The 14345-nt window shown below is 40.1% G+C and overlaps 1 protein-coding gene across 1 annotated transcript in view; it reads right to left on the reverse strand.

The window, feature by feature from the left end:
* Positions 1-1018: 1018 nt before the first annotated feature.
* Positions 1019-14345, reverse strand: part of LOC308094705 (uncharacterized protein) — a 207966-nt gene continuing 194639 nt past the window's right edge. Inside the window, exons 10-14 of the mRNA XM_080441511.1 lie at positions 10972-11020; positions 9540-9667; positions 4621-4794; positions 3728-3773; positions 1019-3390 (exon numbers count right to left, since the gene is read on the reverse strand). Of these exons, the coding sequence (XP_080297637.1) occupies positions 3312-3390; positions 3728-3773; positions 4621-4794; positions 9540-9667; positions 10972-11020 (476 nt within the window). The 3' untranslated portion in view covers positions 1019-3311. The remainder of the gene's footprint in view (positions 3391-3727; positions 3774-4620; positions 4795-9539; positions 9668-10971; positions 11021-14345) is intronic.

A 14345-nucleotide genomic window follows, 5' to 3' on the forward strand; every position in this document is an offset into this window, starting at 1 on the left:
TCCACACAGAACCAGAGATATCACGATCCAAAGATTTCTAGCTCCATTCACTCCTTGGTTAACTTATTACTTTAAAATCCTGTATCTCGGCTCCTGTGTAAAAAAAATTTAAACACTGGCACTGGGGGAAGTAAAATAAAAAAACCCCTCTGGCAAGGAATGTGTTGCTATTAAAGCAGCTATAACTGTATTTAACTATAAACCCCCCCTGAATAATCCACTCATTTTGAAAGAAAACAACGCAGTTTGTTGTTGTGACGATAATTAACTTCTCTTCCGTCTGTCACAGACGTGGTTTAGTAGTTTAAACTCCCTGACAACACTGACAACTGTACTGTACGTCCATGTTGTGTAATGTAACGTTACATTATATGTTTTTTATTTCATAGTTTCAATTACAAATATAAAGGAGTTTGTATCAAACAGCTGTTTGTCTCTTGCAGGTGTGGGGGAGGGGGGTGGCGGGGGGGGGAGGATTTAAAGAGCCCGCTGCTGGTCTAAGGCATTGGTTCTCAAAGTGGGGTCCGGGGACTCCCAGGGGTCCTTGAGGGGGTTCCAGGGGGTCCCCAGTGAAAAGTGTTAATATAGAATCACAATCATTTTATCCATTTATATGTTGGCTATTCAAAAAGCTCGCAGCGTGTCACTTCGTGCCACGCTGCCAGCTTATACATCTGCTATTTTTTTGATATTATTTTTTTAAATATTGATTTTCTTTTTAACACAAATCTTCTCTTCTGGGAGTCCCAGGCACAAAATATTTTCAGATGAGGGTCTGTGGCCAAATATATATCAATTGGGAGAACATTTGAGAACCCCTGGTCTAGGGAGTGTCTGACAATAACCTGAATTCGTGGAGTGTCTGCTTCTAGAGAGTATCTGACAATAATAACACCTTCATGTTTTGTGTCTGTGTCTGTGGTGTGAACCAACGCATTCATTTAGGATTAAGCAGCACACACATTTGAATTCTTTATTTGAATCCACAAAGTAATATTAATTTACAGAGAAACAGATGTAACAGGGTTAGACAGTTCATGGGCAAATAAGGGTACATATAGCACCTTCTCCTCCACACAGACAAACAGCTATAACAGCTGAAACAGAGCAATATTTAGCAAGTTGTTTGGCTTTGCTCTTTGTCATGCCATATTGGTATAATTAATTGTACTATAGCCTGTAGGCCTATGCTGGTCAGTAACAGTAATAATAGCTTTATCTGTTACAGTACATTGACTTTCTTTCATCTATAGCAATACATATAGGTAGCCTTTACTGCAAGTTTATTTTTGTAAAACAAAAACAAATTAAGAATCCGGTAGAAAGGGACACAATGTTGGTGAGTTTATCTCATGTCAGCAGACATGGGGACCAAGTATGGAAACTTGGACAGAGGGACACGTCCACTGACTTGCTGTTTACATTTCTCTCATTGTTTGTGCCTCAAAAGTGGACCAAGTATTCATGAGCTCACTGGCATGATGCTTCCAGCTGATGGTGACTCTCACAGACACAACCACCATGGAGGAAGTTCTGATTAAAGATCCAAAGCACTGGAACAAACACCCATCAGTATATTTAAAATAAAAAAACACCCTGCTCCCACGGACAAGGAATTCTTCATCTCAAGGATATTCTGTAAACCCATATGTCATATATTTCAAATTAAGCAAATGCACCTGGGGTTCTCTTGTTCTACATGTCTTGTTTTATTAAACGCTACACCCATCTCTTCAGGGTAGCATTTGCTCCAAGTCTGCCCATACTTCTTCAGTAATATTGTTTAATAAACAAAAACAGACCAGCAAACAAATGGATTTTCATAATGTAGATCTATGTACCTGAAGGTCCTGAGAAGGAAACCAACATTTGGAACATGAGGGGAAGCCCTGTTCCATAAACAACTTAACCACTTGAACCCCAGCATCCATATTATGGGAGGAACATTAGCCAAAAACGGCTGATCTACAAGCTCACAAACGCATTGTGAGCCTGAGCTTGAGCTTGTAGATCGGCAATTCTTGGCAAAGAGATTTGGTATCGGCGGGAAAAGTACGGTCCAAGTACAATTCCAACTCAGGTCCAGTCTAGAAGGTTTAAGTGGTTAATACAGAAGAGTTTCACTATTGCGTTGGGGAGATCCATATGTTCAGGCCAAGCACTGAGGTATTGAGGACAAGCAGTTTGGGGGATAATCCAGTGTGGGCTTATTGTTCTCTGGTGGGCTTACTGGTTATTTTCATTCCCATTCATATATTACACAGACTATTACAAAACCTCTCCCCAAGCACACTTTAGATTATCAGTGAAACTGAGGCTGTCCTACTGTAGGTAATGTATCACTATCTAATGATGTAGGTTTATGGAAGGATGGGATATTTCACTTAACTTAAAATCAAGTGTTCAATCATGACTGATGTCCAGATGTAGCTCAAGAACAGTACAGTACATTTTTGTAAAGTATAGCGCTGACCTCTACTGGTGGCATAGGGAATTTAATGTATTACAACTAATAACCGTAATATCGCCGTAATAGTTTTAAGAGGAAGATGTATTGAAAACTGTGTCATATTCACATGTTTCAACTTATGGATGCATTTACTCATTTTTGAATGTTCCTGAATGAAGTCACTGAAGTCATTTTTTAAGGCAGTTTAAGACATACTATATAATGGAGTTAAAATTCGTATTCATGCTATTATCACAAATGATTAGAAATATCCTTGAAACTTAAGGGTAAGTGATTATCTTTGGTTAAAATAAGTGTTAAATATCTCTATATTCTGATAGTACTCATTACTACAGAGTGTTTGTTCAGTAACAGGAGTCTCCATGTCTCTCCAGCTCTTTATTAAACAGAAAATTATTTGTCTGGTTGGGATACCAATATTATCCAATCAGGATAGAGAACTCAGTCAGGATACAGATTAAACAAGTGAAAGTAGAAGTGAAGACACAAAGAAATGAACAGATAGACAATTGGAACTGGAACATTATTTAAAAAATATGCTGATAAATGGGTACTCTCTCCTGATTGGCTGAAATGTTGTCACCTACAGTACCTGAAAATGTCTTCTCTTCTTATTAAAGAGCTGGAGAGAGAGACCCCTGTTACTGAACAAACACTCTATAGCAATGATTACTATCAGAATCTAATGCTTTAACCTTTTAACAAAAAACTTTTAGTTTTAACCAAAAAAATATCACTTACCCTACCTTTAAATACAGTCACAAGACTTCCTTCTAAAAGCCTAAAAGAAAGTGTCTTTCTGCATCAGTCCCTGGCTTCCATTCAGTGAAACCCCATGTCCTCATGTTTGTGGTGGCTGTCCCCCTCTAATCTCTTTGCGTGCGCGTGTGCCAGTCTGTAGGCACAAATGTAAAGGACGCCTGCAACAGACAGAGGGCACTGTTGTTCAGTCATATAAAGAGATTGTATTAACTTTGTAGATTACAGAACATGTGGCTTTTACAATCTAGCTTTGAGGAACATTCTAGCTGAATAGATTTCAACAGGCGGTATTTGGCTTCAATTGGTCCACCGCTCTAGAACGGCTGTCTCAAACAGCGCACAAAAAGTGTCTTTCATAGAATAATACGGTGTTAATTTGGTCCTGACTTCATTAGAAGGAAAACAAGCGGGAACCAAAACGCTAAATATATGCGTTCTATCAGAGTAAAGTCAAATGCAAATCTGAAACATAAAGTAGATAAACTTTAAGAATACCACAGAGTCTGTTGTTGTTTCATCTGTGGGTTCTCTCCATCCTTACCTGCAGTTAAGGGTATGAGCACAAAAAGCCATAATAGTTGCCATAAGTCCAATGGTTGTGGGCGGGGGGAATTGTCGATGTATAAAAGATAGATCACAGGTACCAAAAGAAAACCAGCTGTGAAATGTGGGAGATGGGAAGTTACAAGATTATTATAAATCGTGCAGATATGCATGTGTGTGTGTGTGTGTGTGTGTGTGTGTGTGTGTGTGTGTGTGTGTGTGTGTGTGTGTGTGTGTGTGTCTGTGTGTGTCTGTGTGTGTGTGTGTGTGTGTGTGTGTGTGTGTGTGTGCGTGCGTGTGTGTGCGTGCGTGTGCGTGTGCGTGCGTGTCTGTGTGTGTGTGTGTGTGTGTGTGTGTGTGTGTGTGTGTGTGTGTATGTGCGTGTGTGTGTGTACGTGCGTGTGTGTGTGTGTGTGCGTCCACGCGCGCGTGCGTGCGTGCGTGCGTGCGTGCGTGCGTGCGTGCGTGCGTGCGTGCGTGCGTGCGTGCGTGCGTGCGTGCGTGCGTGCGTGCGTGCGTGCGTGCGTGTGTGTGTGTGTGTCCGTCTGTGTGTGTGTGTGTGCGTGTGCGTGTGCGTGTGCGTGTGCGTGTGTGTGTATGTGTGTGTGTGTGTGTGTGTGTGTGTGTGTGTGTGTGTGTGTGTCCATCTGTGTGTGTGCGTGTGTGTGTGTGTGCGTCCGCGTGCGTGCGTGTGTGATCACGTGCGTGTGTGTGTACAGTAAAACAAATCCCCAGTGTCAATTTAACACTGATAGTGTAGAAATAGACCTTTAACACAGAGTCTGGTTCCTTTACATTTGTACTGCTCAGAGTTGTATTAACATTGATGCTGTGTGAAAACTCACAGGTAACAAGGAACATAATCCCTGCAGTCAACAGACTTCTTCCCTTGCAGGACCAGGAGTGTTTAAAGGACACGATGCCAGCGATGATGCCAGAACAGCATGTCACGGCCGACAGGGGGATGAAGTGAATGAGGTAGTTATAGTTACCGTAGATATAGCCAATAGAAACAGCAACTGTAAAAAAGGGAGGTGTAGAACATTTAATACCAATACACTGTAGCATGAATGATTGTATTGATTCTGTCAGTCTAATCTCAAGCAATGCCTCGTTATACATTTAAAACATATTGTAAAACTGACAGTCCCATTCCTTGCTTCCGAGTGGCTGAATCCCATGCTAAACTACTTGATAATATACACACCATACATAGGGACATGACACGTGAGAGTTTCACACTGCCCTGAACTTTCTCTGAAAAGGGCCTGAAAACTGACATTTTTTTCCCTGATTCACACCTCATTTTGCGCTCATTGTCCCATGATTTGGCCGCAAAGAAAAGTGTCACACTTTGACCCTACCAGCAGGGGTACACAAGTTCAGAGTATGGGTGAATGGTTAAAATACTAACACACTAAAGGTAGCTGAATACGACTAGAACAACCAACCATCAGTTCGGTTCGGCTGGACTCCCCAAACCGAAAAATTAAAACAAAACGGTGGACAGATAGGGGGAGAACGGTGTAAGTTGAGCCACTTTTCACTTAAGTTGTCCTGGAGCAAGGCAAAATGTGGTAGCAGTAAAATCTAAACACCTACCCTTATTTCAGGATGTCTTCTATGAATTGAAATTATAAACATCTATGAAAGGGCCATAAAAATATGAGTTATAAAAAAAAAGTGGTCAACTTAAAGGCATACTAGGTAACGTTTTCAACAAAACTAAAGTTAAATTGTATATCTTTTGTGAGTGGCAAAAGTTTCACAACACCCACTCCATGAATTTCACCCCCGGAAGCCTTTTATTTATATATTTTCTATTGAATGTGGACTGGGGGGACTTTCCCGGGAAAATGACGTTCCTGGCCAACGTCATGACGTCGTGGCCGACGTCCTGGCCGACGAACTACCGCAACGGTTTCCTGTTTGGCCAGGAACTATCGCGCTAATTTCAAAAAGGAACCTCACGCTGATTTTAAGAGAATGTAGGATTGGAAGATCGAAAAAGAACAGAAAAAGAAAGCACAGCTCATGGTAACTAATGCTCCACTGGCTAAGAGAAACGATCCGTAGATAGTATAAAACAATTAAAAGATCGCTTTTTGAAACGCTTCCGGCTTCCGGTGAAAACGAATGGAATTCTGGGTAATCGAGGATTACGGAAATTGTATGCAGTGACGGTAGTGACCAGCAGAGGTTGCTAAAAATCGTTATTTGTGATTCTGCATTGTACAACTTTAAGTAAGTTGATCCACATGATATTTAAAAATGTCAAGTTTAAACTTGAAAAAATAATGTATTCAATTATCAAAAAAAAATTAATTACACATTTCCCTTTTGCAAATAGTGTTATTTATTTTCTAAACGGTTATTTTAACAATGTAAAGCCAATTAATAAAGTTTTTTATTCAGAACCTTTTAATATTTGCAATTGTTAATACAATATAAACTTCATATATATATATTCATCGAAAAATAAAGGTCATTCAGCATAATTTGAGTAGCAAAGAAATAATAAAAAATATGAATAGTGATTCATATTAGGATAATTGGTTCATTTTACCCCACAGACACCATTTTAGACAAAATTGGCTGGAATAATACTTCGGACAATTTCTTTGCTAAATTATTCACATGGTTTTATCCATTGGCAAATCACCAACATGTCTGATATAGATTTTTAGACCTGGGTAAATTTGCTTTGATATAACAGTCATTTTACCTGACGTGTAGAAATTTTATTTTGACCGGCAAAAAAAATAATTATAATAATCTACTTTCCCCATGTTCTTCCCAACTTCACAACCAGGTGTAAATTATGGTTGTTTACTAGATTTAAGGTCACATGACAACACAGTGTTCTAGTTGTCTAGATAAAGGGGGTGGTTCAACTTAACCACTGGCTCATCTTTCGCTGTTCTCCCCTAAATGCTGCCACCGAACACTAATGTGACTCGTGCTCACGGCTGCTGGTGGCGAGTTTAGACTCATTCAAGTTGTGTGTAGCCTAGGCTTCACTACAGCCAGCAACACTGCTGGAAGTGGAACAGATGGTTGAATTAATACCCGGATATTGTGACTACGATGGGCTGTGGGGGATTTGTAACGGAGGTATGGAGATTTTCCCTTTCTAGCGATAGGTTGTGTTTATGAACGGTCATGAGATAAAGGTTTCAGAGGTGTTTGTACCTCTTGGAAGGCTCAATTTCCTTCCAAGGACCCAGGACGGTTGGGTGACTGCTCGTGGTCGGAAGCGTAGAAATAAACCAAAGCACACAGGACACAAACCACTTCACGTTTCAAACAGATTTTCCCCACTCACTGTTACACCCGTTGAGTGTGACAGTGGGTCTTCAATTCCAGTGACAACGCAAAACTCTCAATGGACAGGCCCCATTGTATCTCAAAGAACTCTGACTGCACCCGGATGTAAACAAAAAGTGTCCGGGGGATGGGGGAGGGTCCTGTCTATCCACTGGAACAACCGCGATCGGCCATTTTAGAGCGATCGCCGTTGAAAATGGCTGGTTTTCACCAAAAACTAAAGAATCAGAGCTAGAAGTGTTTTACTCCAATTTCTTTGGGATGACGTCACATCCGTCGATTCTTTCTGACGTCACTGCCACTAGAGGGCGCTGTTTCACAGGTTTGTGGCTTTATTTTTTGTGTTGAAATCCCCATTTGGGAATCTTAGATCACGTCATATAAGAACTGTGTTCCAAACACACCACCCTGGCGTTTCTGTCAGGGGGGTGGCTCTGTATCGTTTATGATATTCAGTCATATTTGATAAAGCCTGTTTCTGGCAAAAAATGAGTTAATTCTGCCTTAAAAGTCTTAAGAACTACTACTTCCGGGTCTGAAATCACTGTCCCTACAGCTGCCGCGTTCATGGGAAATGTAGTCTTTGGGTTGTTTGACTAGTTTCTAGTGTTTCTAATGTGTTACTCTTTGGGTAAATGTGTACATTTACACCTTCAGTCGATGCTTCATATCCATATGAGTAAAATCGCCAGGGTGGTTTATGTTTGGAACACAGTTCTTATATGAGGCGATCTAAGATTCACCAATGAGGATATAAACACAAAAAATAAAGCCACGAACCAGCGGAACAGCGCCCTCTACTGGCAGTGACGTCAGGACTTCGGTGCTCTATTCCTAAATTGTGTTAGAGTGCCCTCCTGTGAAATTTTCAAAAAATGTGTTAATAAAATGTAATTGAATTGAATTAATAATCATAATAAAATAATAATAATCCTAAAAACCAACATGCAAAATAAATTGTGATACGATCGTGGATCGTGATTCTGCAAAAATTTTGATATATATTTTTACCATATTGTCCATCCCTATGAATAGTTATGTCAGCATGCCCATATATGGGCACTTTGGCATATACTCATGGAATCAGGGATCTCCATACATGGGAATAAAAGGGACAAGGACTGACAAATACAGAGATTTCCCAGGTGCTCATCCAGGCTCTTGTCATCTCCCGCCTGGACTACTGCAACTCCCTCCTTGCTGGTGCTCCGGCATCTGCCATCAGACCTCTGGAGCTTGTTCAGAAAGCTGCGGCTCGTCTGGTGTTCAACCGCCCCAAGTTCTCCCACACAACCATCCTTCTCCGTTCTCTACACTGGCTCCCCGTAGCGGCTCGCATCCAGATCAAAACCCTGGTGCTAGCCTATAGGGCAGTGAAAGGTCTGAAAGCCACCTCGGGGCGACTGATTGCCTCGTCACTCAAGGGTCCTTCTGGCCGATCCACACGGTCACGACTCTTTTCTGTTCTGGCCCCACAGCCCACAGTGGCGGAATGAACTTCCCACTGATGTTAGGACAGCAGAGTCACTGCCCATATTTCGCCGCAGGCTGAAAACCCACCTCTTCCGGAAACACTACCCTTCCTCTCTGCCTGACCTACTTGTTAACTAGTTGTACGAACGCTTGTTTCTATTGTTGTATTGTTTATTGGATCTTGTTTAGTCGATACACTTATTTGTTTTAGCTCATGCTCATTTGATTTAGCTATTTTGTCTCATCTGTTTAAGGAAATAGGTAGCTGATATATTGCACTTTTACCTTAGCGTTAGGTATACTCTTGGTTGCTTGTTTTTGCAGAAAATGCACTAAAGACTTCTGGTGATTAGAAGTTTTCGTTCCCTACCTATGTTGAATACACTTATTGTAAGTCGCTTTGGATAAAAGCGTCTGCTAAATGACTGTAATGTAATGTAATGTAATGTAATGTAATGTAATTTCCATACATGGGAATAAAAGGGACAAGGACTGACAGACACTCACATCTCCATATATGGCCATATCTGTCACATCGGCAGTGGCACGTAGGTGTCGAACTCTAGAGGTGAGGGCCGCATAGCAGACCAAACTTCTAGTATTATACAATTTGAAAGAAGAAAGGTAATGTGCTATATTACTTTGTTACTTATGAAATTTATATCATTACTTAATGTAATGATAAACATAATGTCATGTCTTATGTTTGATTATTATGTTTAACTTGATTATTATGTTTAACTACTTGTTTATTATTTTTAGGTGAGAACCCTTTATAAACCCTTTATGGGTTTCTTTTTCTCACCTGCACTTATTTCTGTGTTGTTTTTAATAATGTTACCTTTGTAATGTTTTTTTATTGTGCGAATAAATAAATCAAATTAAAAAAATGTGTTCCTTCCATCACTGCTTATCCAGAGAGGAAATACTTTATAGCATCATGTAAATGAATGGTGGGTCTTACCTGCAAAATACAACGAAAAACCAAACGTCACTAAGCCAAAGAATAGACCCCATCCCATGAAGCAGCGCTTTGTACGTTGAGATAACGGGGTTTCTGCACAGCACCTCATCCGCCAACAGGAAGAGATACTGGAGATAATGGGTGGATTAACAAGTGAAATGCATGAGGCACACACACAGTTCTGAACAAAATAAGCATCATCTAAAAAAGAAAATAGTTTATGACGAGCTTATTGTGGTTCTGCATGACTACTGTATGGGCAGTCAATAACATACATTAGTAAAATCCAAAACTACCATAAGTATTCTTGTGTAATACATTGTCAGTCGTCAGAACACAAACACATACCATAATGCTAAATTAATTACTGGAATTAAGCACTGCCATATCGATTGCATTGTCAATTTAGAAATGTATGAAAATAAAATATAATGCATAATAAAACAGTTGATGGTGCACGTCATAACACAAATCACTGTAAAGTTGTTTTTGAAACAAATACATAGAGCCAGCTAATAAGACAAATTTATCAAATGAATGAAACATCAAGCAGATATTGAACACGGCACCATGGTGGTAAACACAGAAATAGTAATCTAGGATCATAGGTAAACGAAGAACCTATCATCAGTCTAAACAGTATAATAGGCTATATCAAATAAAAAACATCTGCACATTGAAACTATACACACACACACACACACACACACACACACACACACACACACACACACACACACACACACACACACACACACACACACACACACACACACACACACACACACACACACACACACACACACACACACACTATAAGATGCCAGGTCTACAAATGAGCCTGGCATCTGTCTACATAAAATGCTATCTAAATTACATTTTAGCCTTTGCATAAGCCTACAAGGTCGTGAAGGCCAGGGCAAGTGCTACGGCGAGTGCATACAGGCTAATTAAGGTGGAGTCTGAAGAGGCGGGGCTTCAGAATACGACCATGTGTACTATTCTCACAGAATATCCTTGTGATTGATATTGTGTTGATGTTGGACTTGGGATATAAACAGTTAACTCTACTCTACCTATTAGTGTCTAATGTGATCTGGACTGTGATTGGTTGGTGCAACGTACTGAAGGGTGTGTCATCAGGTACAGAGTCAGTGAGTGGAAGTCAGCCGTCCTGTGTAAATATTACATGCAGGAGTCTGGTTAATAAAAACACCTAAGTAACAGCACGTCTTCGTCCTAATTAATTGTACATATTGTACAAGACAATTGCACAGCAATATGATTGGCGCTTTAGACACATAAAGAGGTTGGCTGCTGTAATTCATTTTTGATAAGTAACCAATGGATGGAGTAGGACCAGTAACTCTGGCATATCTGTCCACATTGTTACAACAACTGTACCGTTTCAACACACAGGAGTGGGCCTTACCTTGTATATTCTGGTGGCTCGTCTTCTGGGGTCTGGGAACTTCCACTTTCTGTAGATACAACACATGAAGAATGGGAAATCATACTTCATACCATTTGGCTAATTGACTTCCTAATTGTGTGTGTGTGTGTGTGTGTGTGTGTGTGTGTGTGTGTGTGTGTGTGTGTGTGTGTGTGTGTGTGTGTGTGTGTGTGTGTGTGATATGAACAAGATAAAATGATAAAAAAATCATGTCCATGATGTGTTTTCATAACATAAAGACAATAACATTTTTGTTTTATTGTTTTAGAGGGTTATTTGAACACTTTAAAAAAAGCATGGCCTTGGATTTATGCATGAATGGCCTGTCCCTCTGTATGATTGTTCAACTTTGACCAGATATTGAGCCCACATTTTTTTTATGATCATAAGAAAATCAATATCTCATATAAAGCCTCAAGTGTCTTTTCATGACTCTTGAAAGGGTCCTGTGTTCGATTCCCGCAGGGGACGCTGTGGGCGCTGGGGGTGTGTTCTCTCCTCCGCGTCATCAGTGCCCATACCCTAGGTGGGGTTGGCGAAAGGGCGAAATTTCTGTGTGGAGTTTGCATGTTCTCCCCGTGTCTCCTAGGGTAGGTACCCTCACAAAAACATATACGTAATCCTGGTCACTATACTGCCTCCCCCTGGCCAGCCGGGGCGCCTGATGGAGGGGAAGGGAACTGGTTGGAATAACGTGTTCCTTCCACGTGCTACGTTCAACCAGGGAAACTCTCCCCTGTCAGGTGACAAGAAGGTCAGTTGGCTCTCATGCATTGAAGGAGGCATTAACTCGGCCTTGGCCTCCCTAGGTTGGCAGAGAGAAGGCAGTGCCCAGGATTACATAGACAATTGGCACTGGGTGTAAAAAATAGGGTTACAAAATCGTGGGATAAAAATTTAAATATTAGAAAGGGTTTTATTTTTTATTTGGTTAATATTGTGAAAAAAAATATTATTTTAGTTGTGTCCTAATGTTTTAGTCAAGTACCCTGTTACTGTTAAAAGAAAACACCCCATCAGAGGTAATGGAATGTTCCAAAAGTCCATCCTTTCCAGGAAGTGACATCATCACTCTTTTTTCATGAAGTTGCTAGCAAAAAGTCAGCTAAGTGTGCTTTTCTTTTTATGAATTTTCTTTGAGTTTTGTAATGTTTGACAAAGGGAGATGAGCTCACGCTGTCAACCCCTGTTTAAAATGAGTTAAAAGTTGTTTGTTGAATAGTTTTAAAGGAGCTACACCATGAATTTAAAAAAAATATTTGATATTTAATATCATATGGTGTATGTCCCTCAAACCTTTTTCAAAAGGTTTGAGCCTAAATCATCACTCAGATATACTCATCCCAAGTCAATTGTCTCTGGCTTATACAGCGCTTTCAGCTGCAATACCAAAACGTCCTCTTGGGCAGGGGGGGGCTACTGAGCAATTCTGTCTGTTAATACAAAAAAATATTTTAAAAAATTATGAAAAAAGGGGAAAAAATGGAAAAATTCTGCATAAAAAGAAGCATCTAAGAAAAATACAAAATCGAAAAAAAACACTTTGAACATTTTTGAACAATTCCACCAAGTGTTTGAAGTATTTGTTCGTAGACCCCCACTTAGGGGGGGTAGAAAAAGTTTCGGAGCGATTCGGGCACTTTTCATTTAACATTGGGTTTGCCATCAATAATGTTTGTGACATCATAAACATTTCCATTCTGAGATCGCCTGTTCAGACACGCCCATTCTGGAAATCCATGAAATGAGAAGGAATGACTGAATTAAAAAAATAAATAAAAATTTGGGTACAAGAGACACTGGGGACCCCAAAAAATACAAAAAACCAAGAAAAAAGTGATTTTCATGGTGTAGACCCTTTAATTTACACTTCAACATGTTTGGTATCCGATGAATGCGAAATCTGTTAAATAAAAGTGACCAGTAATCAACACAGTGGGTGTCGCTCCAAATGTTATGCGGAGCGGGGCGGGGGTGACGGACAGATCGGTGAAGCAATGGGAGCAGGCGGATTCTCTCTCAGGTGATTTTGAACCCGCCCCTTTAGACATGATATCAGATCATGGGCAGCCTACAAATGAAGTGACCTCCAGTGAACTATGTGCTGTGTGTAGAGACCTGGAGATACTGCTGTGGTGCTGGCAGAGGTGGGACAAAGTCCCTATGTTGCAAGTCCAAGTCGAGTCTCAAGTCTTTGCTCTCAAGTCCCGAGTCAAGTCCAAGTCAACACAGCCAAGTCCCAAGTCAAGTCCAAGTCCTCAGCTTTTTGTTTCGAGTCCCACACAAGTCCTTAGCATTTTGGTTCGAGTCCCACACAAGTCCTAACCTTTTGTTTCAAGTCCCAAACAAGTCCTAACCTTTTGTTTCGAGTCCCACACAAGTCCTAACCTTTTGTTTCAAGTCCCAAACAAGTCAAAATGTTAATTCAAGATATGTAAATATTTACATAAATCATGAGCATTTTTCACAATTTGCATTTGTTTTAAAACAAGGTTTCTTCCAGGCCAACAGAACGCAGATACTGTACTTTTAATTTCCTCCTTGAGGACAGGGTTTAAAAGGGCCCTTTTTAATGAATATAATGTAATTTTGTACAATCTGTATGGTAGAGTATGTTACTACAATATAACTTATACAATCAGGGTGGTTGTATTTTGTCTCCCTGCTCTTCTATTGAGACATTTAGATAATGTCAAAGGCCATGTCTCACCTAGACACAGGATCTGACACAAATTCAGTGTATCCTCTGATCAAGCAGGCAGGCTCTATTATCACAATGGTGAAATGTCAGCACTTGCACTGGAAACCGCGTTCAAATCCGGGGTAGAAGAGGAAATGTATATAGCGCTGAAGTGGTCAATGTATGTTTTGTATTAATAACCAAAATCTACAAAGTAACTGGTACCTAAAGTTTTCAAATAATTGTAGTGGAGTAAAAGTAGGCTAATATCTGCCTCTGATATGTATGTAGTTGAGTAGAAGTAGGTAGCTGATATATTGCACTTTTACCTTAGCGCTAGGTATACTCTTGGTTGCTTGTTTTTGCAGAAAATGCACTTAGGACTTCTGGTGATTAGTAGTTTTGTTCCCTACCTATGTTGAATGCACTTACTGTAAGTCGCTTTGGATAAAAGTGTCTGCTAAATGACTGTAATGTAGAAGTAAAGTACTGAAAATTGCAAATACTTCAGTAAAGTCAAAAATAAGTCAAAATTGTACTTAAGTAAAGTACTTTGAGTAAATGTCCTTAGTTACTTTCCACCACTGGTTAGTTTGCTCTTAGCACGCCGTAATGTTAATGTGAAGTATAGGTCTTGCCTTGCATACTGCTTTTCTCGTCTTGTCTTCCACCT

Source organism: Gymnoscopelus braueri (genome assembly GCF_963280865.1).
Source record: "Gymnoscopelus braueri genome assembly, chromosome: 11".
Lineage (NCBI taxonomy): Eukaryota > Metazoa > Chordata > Actinopteri > Myctophiformes > Myctophidae > Gymnoscopelus > Gymnoscopelus braueri.